The sequence below is a fragment of the Pteropus medius genome, unplaced genomic scaffold (assembly GCF_902729225.1).
Source record: "Pteropus medius unplaced genomic scaffold, Ma_sr-lr_union100, whole genome shotgun sequence".
Taxonomy (NCBI): Eukaryota; Metazoa; Chordata; class Mammalia; order Chiroptera; family Pteropodidae; genus Pteropus; species Pteropus medius.
The window spans coordinates 1,020,463-1,032,794 of NW_024352149.1; the positions used below are offsets into that span (position 1 = coordinate 1,020,463).

The 12,332-nt window shown below is 41.0% G+C and overlaps 1 protein-coding gene and 1 pseudogene across 3 annotated transcripts in view; both read right to left on the reverse strand.

Annotated features, from left to right (window-relative positions):
• Positions 1-12,332, reverse strand: part of SASH1 (SAM and SH3 domain containing 1) — a 209,619-nt gene that overhangs the window by 58,969 nt on the left and 138,318 nt on the right. For all 3 annotated transcript variants that reach the window (XM_039846945.1, XM_039846946.1, XM_039846948.1), the window contains 3 exons: positions 8,264-8,304; positions 5,947-6,033; positions 3,499-3,611 (listed from right to left, as the gene is read on the reverse strand). In XM_039846945.1, coding sequence (XP_039702879.1) covers positions 3,499-3,611; positions 5,947-6,033; positions 8,264-8,304 — 241 coding nt within the window. The remainder of the gene's footprint in view (positions 1-3,498; positions 3,612-5,946; positions 6,034-8,263; positions 8,305-12,332) is intronic.
• LOC120589393 (lanosterol 14-alpha demethylase-like) lies at positions 426-3,492 on the reverse strand (annotated as a pseudogene).

The window sequence follows — 12,332 nt, forward strand, 5'->3', positions numbered from 1 at the left end:
CGTGCATTAAGTACTTTTTAAAAAAATTTTTAAGGACTTTATTTTGGACTTTCACACAGATGTGCCCTTGTGGAATCAGATGCATAATTAGCAAATGGATAAATATGTAATACTTAATAATTATATCAAGTTACAAAAGCAGTCTTAAGTATTAATAACTATATTTTTTAGAAAATACGATTATTAAATCATAGTCACAGATCTATTTCTACAGACAGTGCTCCTAGTTAAAAAGGTGAGCTAATTCTTGACTCTCTCATCATCACTCACACGTCATCAAAATCACCCAAAAAAATGAAGAACCTGTGGCTTCCAAGTAGTTCATGAGTTTTCTAAACTTTGCAGAACTAGCCCAAGATGTGACTACCCTAAATTTACTTGCCAAGAGCTTTTTATGCCCTTAAAATTAGCACCTGGAAATTGTGTTATTTAGAATACATGAATTACCTAGATCTCCCTAAACAAATTTTTTTTTTTTTACTAATAAGTTTGACTTCCTTAAAGCACACATAGTAAGTATCCATCATAAAACTACTAGAAAATGTTTGAAATGCCATTAGACTTGATGGAAATATTCAGTTAATAAAATAAAAAAATCATGTTAAGCCACTATCTTTTTAAATGACACACTCAAAAAAATACACTGAGTTGTTTCATAAACTTGATGCTCTTCAAATGCTTCTGCAAATTGCAGTAGTATTTTATATATTACTTCTTCGTAGCCTTTTTCATTTGAATCTTTATATCGATTACTGGGTTTTCTGGGTATGAATCATGGCTACACACTTCACAATGGGAAAATGTCCATCGATAAGATCAAATTAATGTGAACAAAAACATAATGGATCAACTCGTCTTCTTCACTGAAACACAGGCAAAAATTTCCCCAATACATGGATGTATCTGAGGGATGCACCCAGCTCCAAATGGCACACAGGCGAACTTCTCTCCTGATGCTGGGTTGTCCTATCAGAATTAAAGTCTAGGTACTTTATCCATGGGGCTTTAAGCCTCTGAGAGAAACGCAGCCCTGATGTCACGGAGGACCGTTCTCATCATGGTCATTACAGGAAGTCTAAATCTTAATGTTTCTTTTAGACAACAATCAAGTAAATTTAGATCCTTGAGCTGGTCATAAGTTCAAGACTATTTTTCTGCTCTAAATAACATTTTTTTTTGAAGTGCTTTGTCTCTTCCAAAAAGAAGCCCATCCAGGCACTAGCGCCTCAGGATGCATGCTGCCCTGCCAAGAGCAGGCCAACACGCTTCCCGCTTCTTCATCACAGCTTTACGTACAGAATCCAGTAAAGTTCAAAGAAGATTGTCAATTTTTTCTTCAACCTGTGTTTCTAGATTGCTATATAGAAAAAATTCTTAATCTCTTGATGAGCTCTGTCCTGAAACTAAGCAAAGGCAGCCAACCTGGTAACAGACAGGCTGCATGGCTAAAACCTCCACCCAAATCTGCATACACATGTGCCACCTTCTTCTGGCCACGTAAACAATGGCTGGCTGTAAAAATTGTGAGCTCAGAAAGAGCTTCAAACTTTTTCTCTCCCCAACTCTGAAAGTATTCCTTTGTTTCTTTTTCAATTATAGAAACATGCTACTTAAAGTGGACCATGTTAAGGCCACTTTTCAAATTTTCTTCTACTCCAGGAAAACTGGATTAGGCACATCATAGGCCACTCTCTTCCCAAGCACAGGTGCTGTCAGACAACTGCAGACATCTCTGCATTCAGATCTTCATTTTTACAATTAAAAAAGCACTGCAGCAGTATCATTACCCAGAAGGTAAGTAAATGTCTTGCCTATCATGGTAAAACTACTACAGGTCCATATTTCTCATATGCATTTTCTAGGAACTCAAATGGACTTTTCCCAAAAGCTATGGTATATTCAAGGAATAGAATCGAAGAGAAAAATGTACGGTGAACATTTTGCTTCAGCTGGCAGCTAGGTAGGTAGCTGAAGGTGTGGTAGGGCAGACAGACCAGGCCGAGTGAAGGTACAGGCAGAGGTGATCAGCAGCATGGACGAGAGGTTGCCACCTGTCACTTGCTCCATCATTGCCCCAGCACTACTTTGGTCCACCAGAGATGCTGGAAGGTCAAGATCACCTCTGCTCTTGTGACTTGACAGAGCAAGAGACGCTAGAAGATGGGCATCTGGAGATGGCCCTGGCTCTCAAACCCAGTCCCATCTTCTACTCTCCTTAAGTTCTTCTTTTTTTCTTCTTCTTTTTTTAACATTGTCTCTTAGCAACAAATTAAATCTTTTTTGCAAACTATTGAGGTTCAGAGTCAGGTGTACTGAACTAAACTAATTGTGCCTGTCAGTGTTAAGGTTATAGATCTTCAAAATTCTGCTTAATGATAAAGTTATAACTCATTCAATGGTTCCTATGACTTGAAAGTGTTCATTAGTTTCTAAACCTTCCTAATTTATAACTTGCCCACACAGTACTGAAACAACTGTTCAAACTGAAAATCCAAGAATCAAACAGTCAGTCTGCTGGGCAACAACAAAGCAGGAAATCTCTTAATAATTGCTACCATAAATGCTACTCAAGTGTTCAACGGTTAATTAGGCTTCTCTTAGTGACTAAGTTAACTCTGAGAAAAAAATATGACACAGTAAACTGTAATTAATATCAACTTAGAAATGAAGTAAGCGAAATTTTTCAGGTGTATCTAAAGTTTTAGAGTATTCAAAATTTAGTTTGTGGAAGTATCTTATATAACTGATGTTCATAATGATTGTAACATATTTAATTTTTATTTAGCTTTAGTTAATTTTTATCATTAATTACATTCTTATTGATCTTTTTAGAAGGCTTGTGAGCTTTGTTTTTTTCATTAAACTGGTCCGAGTTCAAATATATTGGCCATTCATTCATTCATATGTTCAGCGAATATGGAAATTTCACCTTATAACATGAAATGCTTTTATTAAGTAAACAGAATGGAATCAATATTTTTATCTGATAACATGGGTACCTGGTGACCACCAAAAGTAGCATCAAAATACCATTCCGAGTAATATATTTCTATATCCTTTGAGGCTCCTAATCTTAGTTCATCTAAGCTGCTTTCACAAATTACCATAAACCTGGTGGCTTATAAAACAACAGAAATTTCTCAGTTCTTGAGGCTGGGACACCCAAGATCAAGGTACTGGCAGATTTAGTGTCTGGTGAGGACTTACTTCCTGGTTCTTAGACAGCCGTCTTCTCGCCGTGTGTCTTTACATGGTGGAAGGGGTAAAGGGAGCACTTTGTGGCCTCTTTCATAATAATATCATTCATCCCATTCATGAGGGCTCCACTTTGGTGACCTAATCACATCCCAAAGGCCCTACCCTCCAGATAATATCCCTTTGGGCATTAGGATTTAACATATGAATTTGGCAGGAGGGACACAAATGTTTAGGCTAGACATTTTTAAATGTAAGGAGGTCAAGTACTTACAAATGTAAACCAAATATCTTCCCTCTTACCCTAGCAAGTGCCTCTTCGATGGTGATCATCTTCTCCTTGACCATCATCATCAGCTGAATCCGTTCCTCATCACTCATTGTTATCTCGCTTGCCACATAGCCCACATCTTCTCCTAGAGATCGAAGATAAGAACAGGAATGAAAACAAGAAAGATAAAGCAGAATGCCAATCTTGAAAGTTCGTCATCTAGGACTACAGAAGGATGCGATTCGGGGCACCATCCCTGTGTGCGTCATCGACAGAGCAGCAGGAGCCGTATTGGCCGCTTTGTTGGAAGCCAGTGAGCCCAGCTCTGTTGGGAAACAGGCACCAAGCACAGCCATGGATGTTACCAGTGTAAGAGCAAATTCTCTAAAAGCTGAGCTTCTGTGATGGAGGATCTAGTGGAAGAGTTTTGGAAGAAAGCTGACAGCCAGTGAGAGGTGGGGCAGAGACCTAATTTAAAAACCCAGCTAGAGCAGACAAGCATTCCTTAGGCTCCTTGGCTGAGGGTCCCTATGTCTTTCCATTTTGAATATAAATGAGAAGAAAATACTTTTGCGAGGAGGGAGAGGAAGCCCTCTGCCATGACAGAGAAAGGTAACGTGGCAGAGTCAGCTGCACCATACAACCTGCAGCCTAGGGAAACCCTAGATTCCTACCGAGCTGTCTAACTGCTATTGTTCCTCAGAGAATAAGGGCAAAGAAGTACAATCACAGATATGAAGCACTGTGAGTTCACTGGACGGAAGGACTGAACGTGTTTACATCAGAATGTATCACCGTCGTAAATGTTCCCAGATTGCGATGGGGAAGTCAACTTCCAACACGAAACCGAGGCAACCAGAACTGCAGAGGAAAACAGAATCCCCGTTACGTTTCTCCAGAAGTGTTTTTCTACAAAGCAGGCAGACTGCCGTCACCTCTAAGAAACGTGGAGCCACATTAGCCTGTGAGCCTCTGGTCAGCGTGTGGAGACAGATACGTCGGGGAAAGTGGGATGTCATATGCACACTGGGAATAAGCCTTTGTTCCAGTCCTGTATCCTCCTCCTTCCGCTCTGTCTTTCCCATCTATACCTTACTGGCTTCGGTATCATCAGGATGCTCAGTTGTGGCTTAATTTGCCCTTGGTGTAAGGGGACAGAGTAGAAAAGCCTGGCTGCAACACGTGCAGGGACACTTTGCAGTCAGGATCTACGTGGGGATTTATGTTCCTCTGTGTTTCCCCATCTCAATTCCATTTTGCAACCTATCAGTCCGGGACTATCGCTCGAGTTCCCGTCACCACGCCCCTCTTTGCACGGGAAGAATGAGTGTGTGCTAGGGGAGGGGAAAGCCTGCTCGCTTGACTCGATTTACTGTCTTTGTCAACTCTAGTGGTGGAGCGGGTAACACCGAGTGGGTTAAGTTTTAAAATCGATCCACACGAGCTGCTCAGCTGTAGGCTTCGTCCCTGCATCCCTCCATCCCCTTCCCTCTCGCTCTCTTTCTCCTTTCCTTTCTTCCTAAAAAAAGACTCTGTTAGAATCCAAGGTGTATGTTGAATCACAAGTGAACCTGGGTGTGTACCAAAAAGAAAACCTGGGGATGTTTAAGAATAACTCCCTTTGAGCAGGACACCTGAAAAAATAACCCCACCAAACATTGTCAAAGAATCCAGGTGCGCTGTGCGTGTCCACTTTCCTCACGCCCACACGTATAAATAACGGGAGAAGCGCTCCGAACAGGGTAGGATGCTAAGGCTTTAGGAAAAAAATCAAGTCGTGTCATTGGTGAGCAACTAAAAATTTTCATCTGACGATCACCTCAGTGAGTGGACCAGACTCTGCAAGTGGCTTTGTTTCCGTTTCCTCTCTCGATCCTGGGGGAAGCAGAAATTACGTAACTGGGCCTCAAAAGGATGACATGTTTACTTACTATATAAACAACAACAAAGACACAGCCCAAAGGAGGGCAGGACTCCCTTCACGAAGCAGCCCAGGCAAACTCCCATGATGTCAGACCCTGAGAGTGTTTCCAGGGACAACAATCCTGTTGCTGTCCCTGCCACAGACAAGTGTCAAAAGTTTATAACACTGCAAAGGCCCCAAGTGGCGGGAAAGCGGGAAGGGTCCAAAGTCAACAAATGGTAAGCCCTTTTAGGGGAAATTCTGGCAAGGAAAGGTCTTCCTGAAGACCTTGAAAAGGTCTTTATGACAAAGAAATTAAAGATTTGGTCTTTGTTGGCCGATCTATGAAAAGCCTGCCAACTCTTCCCATTTTGTTTTCTTTGATTAAAAAACAAAAAATTCCCACTGGGATGAAGTTTTAAAGTAATGATAGGAATGTCAGAAATGCCGAACATTCTATGGGCACGAGCATGCAAGGAGTTACTCAAACTTGCAACATTCACTGACATTAGACGCACAGGATTCTTCACATTTGAGAGCTAAAAGGACCTACTGTCCGCCAGCTGTGTTTCAGTACCTTTTGAAGTCTGCCTCATTATTCCTTTCTGGTTCTTTCGGAAGTTCTGCCAGAAATACTTATTTTTCTTCTTCCAATCTACTTTTCCTTCAAAAAACGAAAGAAAAAAAAAAAAAGACAAGCAAGAAATTCATTAATAACAAAAGTAGCCTCTTCCTTATAATTCAAAGCTTGTAAGAATACTTTGATTTCACAAAAAAACACAGCTTTTCTCTTTCAGTTTGTGAAGGACTTGGAAATGCCTATAAAGTCATTTAAAAGAAATGCAAATTTCCTGGTAGCCAAAAATGGTGCAGTAGGGATAAGATGAAAAAACAAGGAAACATCAAAAAGGCAGGCAAAACGTGCATTCTTAAATTCTTTTTGATATTTGTTTAGCTAGTATGTCTGATTCTGCCTTGTCTTGTGGTGTATTTCCCCCTTTTGCTCTCAGTCACAATTATTTTAACTAAACCACTAATAGGGTACTTTAAGAAGCTAACTTTGTTTTCTTGTTATTCTTACTGCCGCTCTAACCCTTGATTTATTGCTGTTACCCAAGATTTCATGAAGAGGACAGAACGGCTGGCATGTCCTGTGCACAGTGGTTCCCAGGGCTGGTTTCATGTCTGTCATGAAACCATTTCTCTAAGGCGTGGAGCTCGCAAGGGTCTGTCTAGCTGTGGCGTAGGTGAGGCATGACTCCCACCTCTCTGGCATTCAGGCTACCTGGTGATCTACCTATACCTTACCCAAGGGACAATGACAAGAAAAGCAGACTGCCATGCTGCTGTAACATCTCCCAAATGCGTCCCTCTTCTTCCCATCCTTCTCAGACTATTCTGGGTGAAAACAAATTCTCGTCATAGCTAGAGAGAGTTTTATTATCTGGCAGGGTTCTGATCATTAATTATATGTAATATCTTTTAAAAAGTAAAGGGAAAGGGGGCAAGTAAGTTAAACGAAAGGGTAGAGGAGTCCTTTAAATAAAATGAAGCAGCAGCACAGGTATCTGCTCTCACGTAGACATGGCCACTCAGAGCAGCAGCTTTGTCACTGCTTGGTGTCTGGCTGCCCCACGGCTTGTGGAAACAGAGCCCAGCAGAATGGGCACTGTTTGTGTCCACCGTCTAGACTGGTGGTGCCAGGCAATGCTGCACAAAACAGACATGTGGAAACCCATGCTAGAAAGGGCATCTTCTGTCAAAATGGGATGCCCTCGTTTAAGTTTTGACAACCCCCTGAGCTATGAGAATGGAACCAGAGACGCTAGCCTGAGACTGCCTATGTACTCAGAATCGTGAAGGCAAGTCTGATAGTGTCTGCTGCTTTTGGGTTAAACACTACAGCAAATATCAGCCATGAAAGGTTAAAGCAGAAGTAGGATTATGGCTCATTCAGCCTTTCTTTAGGGCAATCTGGGCATATAATGTATTTCTTTGACTATAAGCTACATTCTCCCTTCTCCCATTTTAATGTTTTGAAAGGGAGGTGCAGCTTAAAACACAAATGATAATAGCTAACATTTATTTAGCACTTACAACATGCAGGCACCTTGCTATCTAATGGCATATCTTATCTCATACTTACGCTGAACATATAATGTATTACTGAACATATAATGTATTACCGTTCCCATTTAGTGGATTACAAAACCAAACCTTAGGTAACTGACTTGCCCAAGGTCATAACTATTAAGTTAGCAGAGTCATGATTCAAATCCAAATCGAAGCCTGCTTTGAGCACTTATGCTCCTAAATCCCAATTACTTCGCCAGGCTCCCTCTGAACCGAACAGAAAAGGTTACTAAATCAAGAGTGGATTTCGCAATCAGGAAAATGTGAAATCTATAGCACCTTCAAGGTACACAATCGTTGAATCAAAACTTCCAAATAGAAGGATTTATGAAGAAAATGATCAGGGATAGGCTCAAGAACTTTCACTGTAGCATCATTTCTCTGTGATAGAGAAAAAACTAGAAATAAACGCTCAGAAAAAGCGACTGCTTGATTAAATTATGGCACATCCAAAAATGAGCGGAATATTATGCAGACATAAGAATTTTACTACAAAGGATACTCAATCATGTGGGAAAATGCTCAGGACATACTCAATTGAAAAAATATATAAAATAGTATATGGACTCTGAACTCTATTACTATTTTTTTAAACCCACACAAATACAGAAAAAAACAAAAAGAGAAGAAAGCTGTACATTAACATCTTAACGGCATTTATTTCGGGTACAAGGCTGCTTTGCGGTTTTTGTATTTTCATATGTTTATGCATTCTATAAAGTATTAAATTAAGTAGTTAAATCAAGGAAAGTGGTACTGACCTACAGAGCCGTCTTCCGAGTTTGACTTATGAAGAGGGTTCCTAGAAAAGAAAAACGAGCCTGATTACCAGGGAGCTCTGCCTTCACGGGAGAACTGACCACCCCCTCGCTGGGTAGACCGAGCAGTGATGCGACTTAGCAGAACCAAGGAAATTTTTATAGGCCTTTTCTAGCCATCAGCTGCCTTTCTAGAAACAAACGCATGAACTGTTTGTCAACATGAAAGACTCACTCCAGGGTAAGACCTATATTAAATGAAGCGGGGATGGGCTTCACTAGGTGATCGCTGAAGCACCTGCCATGGATGTGAACTATTAACTGCAGGTTAAGTTACTGTCATTGAGAAGTCTCTTGTGTAAGTGGGAAAAAGAAATAGTAATAACGATATATAGACCTGGCACCACAAATGTCACCACAAAAGGCCAGAAGATGAGTAAAGTGGTCAGCTGTAGGAGAAATAAAGGGAGTGAGGGTCCCCAAACAACAGGGGCCGGATGCCCCAGACAGAAGGGACAGCCAGTATGCAGCTCCTCTGCCAGCTGCTGGCACTGTCTGTCTTGCTACATCTTCCAATGTTCAAAAAGAAACCAAAACCTGCATCTTTTCAATGAGAGCTCCACATTTTTAAGTGATGGCAAATAACTCAATGATTTTTAGAATGTGTCCAAGTTAATCAAGACATGTCTGGGTATCAGATTTGGCCCAAGCTCTGCCCTACTCTGGCTGCTGGTTTGACCACTGATACAGATAAACCCGAATAACCCTACATGTGAACACAGCCCCAAATCAAGTAATTAAGCATTTCTCCAAAATAGAAATACTTAGATTTACAATTTTTCACTATTTTTATCTACTTCCTTCAAATTTTCATACATTTTGAATAATTTATGCTCAGGTTTGCACTGCGGATCTCTCCATTTTCTAAGTGCCTCTACTAGACAGCACTTGCATTTCTCTAAAACGCCACCAGATGGTACTGTAGATTCTTTATTTATCTTGCTGTGGTCAATGGGGATTTTATTTTCAAAATTTCACAAGTTTGCCATCTAAACACTGGCCAAAGAATAGCAAGCTGATGTTTCAAAGGCATGAGAGACTCCCCGACTCATCAATTTGAAAATGACACCGTATGAAGTTTAATTTGGATGCAGTGAATTGTCCCAGCAAACAGGAGCTGGCAGAGCAGCGATGCAAAATGCCATCTCCTTTCACCTTGAGACTGATTATAAAATTCGCCCAGCGGGAGCAAAGAAAGACCAACGATGAAACCAAATTCCAAATTTGGATGGCAGCAGGTGGAAGGGGTCATTTACTGATCTCCTAGTGGAAGAAATTAATGCTCAGAAGTCAGTTCCAAAGAGGCCTCCTAGTAATACATCCTTCTTCCAGCAAGACACCCCAGGCCTGAAGACAACAGCTCTGGAAGCAGGTTGTCAGCCCTTTTCTATCATCCATCACTTTCATTGTCAAGAGAGTAAAAAGGATGAGAATTTTAGCGTGGATTTCAATGACTGGGAAGCAGTAACAACATTCTGTTACACTATGAAAATCTATTTAAACATTTAATAATTATCAAGTTCAGCATTTAAAGTCTCTGAACTCAATCTTAGTAAGTACGTTTTCATCAATAACTCCTACAATTAGACCCCAAAACTGCTTACGTGTAAACATTCGTCTCAAGATCCCTAAACTCCTTTAGCCCTCCCCGAAGGCCAAATTCATAAGGGATTTATGAATTAGATCAAAAAACCAATTTAAGAGACAGCCGTCTCTAGAACTTAACCAAATCCCTTTGTCCTGCCTTAGTCTTCAGCAAATTCTACTTTAAGTTGCTTCCTCCCTTTGTTTCCTTTCTTTTCCTCTTTCCCTCCTTACCTCCTTCCTTGCCTTCCATTCATTCATTCGATTAATATTCAGCCCCCATTATAAGTCTGGCATCCTCTGAGACACTGAGAACAGGGGTAAACGAGATGGGTAAGATTCCTAGTTTCTTGGAGCCAGAATGGGGGAGAGAAGCAAGGTGGGGAGGGGGCGCAGATCAAGAAGGGGGAAATTCGGATGGGATGGACAAAAAAAATCCTCCCCGAAGAGGTGACAGTTGAGCGGAGACCTAAACGATGAGTTGACATGACAGGTGGGCCCCACATGGGGAAGACTGGGTAGGGAAGAGCAGAGGGGGGACGCATGAGGTTAGCACTGGTCGTGTTAAGTGTGAGGTGGTGACTGAGCTCTGTGGAGACATCAGGGAGATTGCTGGCTATGTGAGTCTAGAGTTCAGGGGACTTGCTGAGGACAGGAGATAGACATTTGGAAGTCACTTGCATAGTGAAAGCCAGGAGACCAACTGAACACAATGAGGAGAAGTCATATACAGTCTGAGTTCAAGGGCAGTCCAATCTTTAGGAGTCAGGAAAAGAAGGTGAAGTAGGCCATAGGACTAAAGGGGCGTGGTCAGTGAGGAGAAGGAAAACCATGAGAAGATTCCTTTTATCTTTTCTGGCTAGGATAATATTACAGTCAATTTCACACAAATTATATTACTGTCTCGAAGCCATATACGGTGAATTCTAGGTTGCTTTATTTTCTCTTTTACTGCGTCTACTGCATCACAACGGAGAATCTCAGAAAACTACAGAGGGAGAAACTAACGAAGCTCAACATGAACTTCTTCACGTCCCTTAAGAATTCCACCTTTGACAGAAGACCTCACCTTGACCCTCTCATCACAGAACAGAATTATCACAAAGACCTGGGAGTGATGACTTGCCAAGGACACAGAGCTGGGCAAGGATTTAACTAGGTTTAGAAGCCACGTCTCTGACTCCGGAGTTCAATGCCTCGTCCACTTCATCATACTGCTTCTTATTTGTGTAACAGAAATTCACATTATATTACATATTGGCCCTGTTCTTGCGTAAATTGCCGGAACAATACCCAGAAGAATTGTGAGGATAGAGCATGTTTCCAATACTAAATTTGAACATGGCCTGTGGGTTTATTAAAACTAAGTATTTCAACAACACTTTTCATTTGATTGTGCTGCAATTACATGACCCTCTCGTCTACTCATTGAAGGAAAGGAGGCCAAATCATTTGGCTCGAACTCATTTTTCTTCTTATGTCTATTTATATACAAATAGTCTAAGGTACCTCCAGGCAAAGACAAGTCTATCTCATTGTTACATACTTAAGTCTGAGCACACCAGGAAAGCAGAAGGAAAGCCCAAGCACAAAAGAATTCCTAAAATAGACTTCATGTTTTTGTTTTGATGGACAGTCCAGAAACTTCATTATAACCAAACAGAAAAAATGAGAAAAACTGTTATAACCCAATTTCTGAGATAGGAACATGTGTTATACGTTACTGGAAAACCTATACTTAAGAGAATTTTAAGGCTCTTTATCTTGAGTCTCCGGAAATACAATTCTCCATGAGTTTCTTTCCTGCTGAATTTCGAATCAGGGCTTTTGCTATGTCTGGGTCTTTTCCTGCATCATCCCCGGCCTGCCAAGGCAGCTTCAAAGCCAGCAGTGTTTTCTTTTTTCAAGATGTAGAAAAAGGACTGAGACATCTGTGCTATTGACTTGTGTGTTTACAGGGGGAGATGGAAGGTAAAAAGGCTTGAGGGGCATTTTAGTAGTTAATATTTTCTTTTTCTTTATGACTTACCTAAATATGACTACTTGCATTCATATTCTGCATATTTAATGACAAATCATTTTGTATAAAACAGGTAATTCCTTAATTTGATACTTCTTCTGATCCTCTGGATAGCAAAGATATTTTTTCATCACAGGGGCATATTGCTTCTATTTAATAGAAATAAATATGAAACAAAATTCCATTCACACTATCTATTATCTGTAAAAATTCAAGAGTGAGCCCCTTTCCCGGCCACAGGGCCAGGACCAGGGTGAGGCAGCAGATAGAGGGTCCACAGTGTGGGAGTGCTCACTCTTACGACTAGGTGAGGGCAGGAGGGGGTGCCACCTTAAATTCTGCACCCTATTCAGCTCTTTTGCTTTCCCCTAGAGACTGGGCCTTTCTCAGCGAATAGCTGCTGGAATT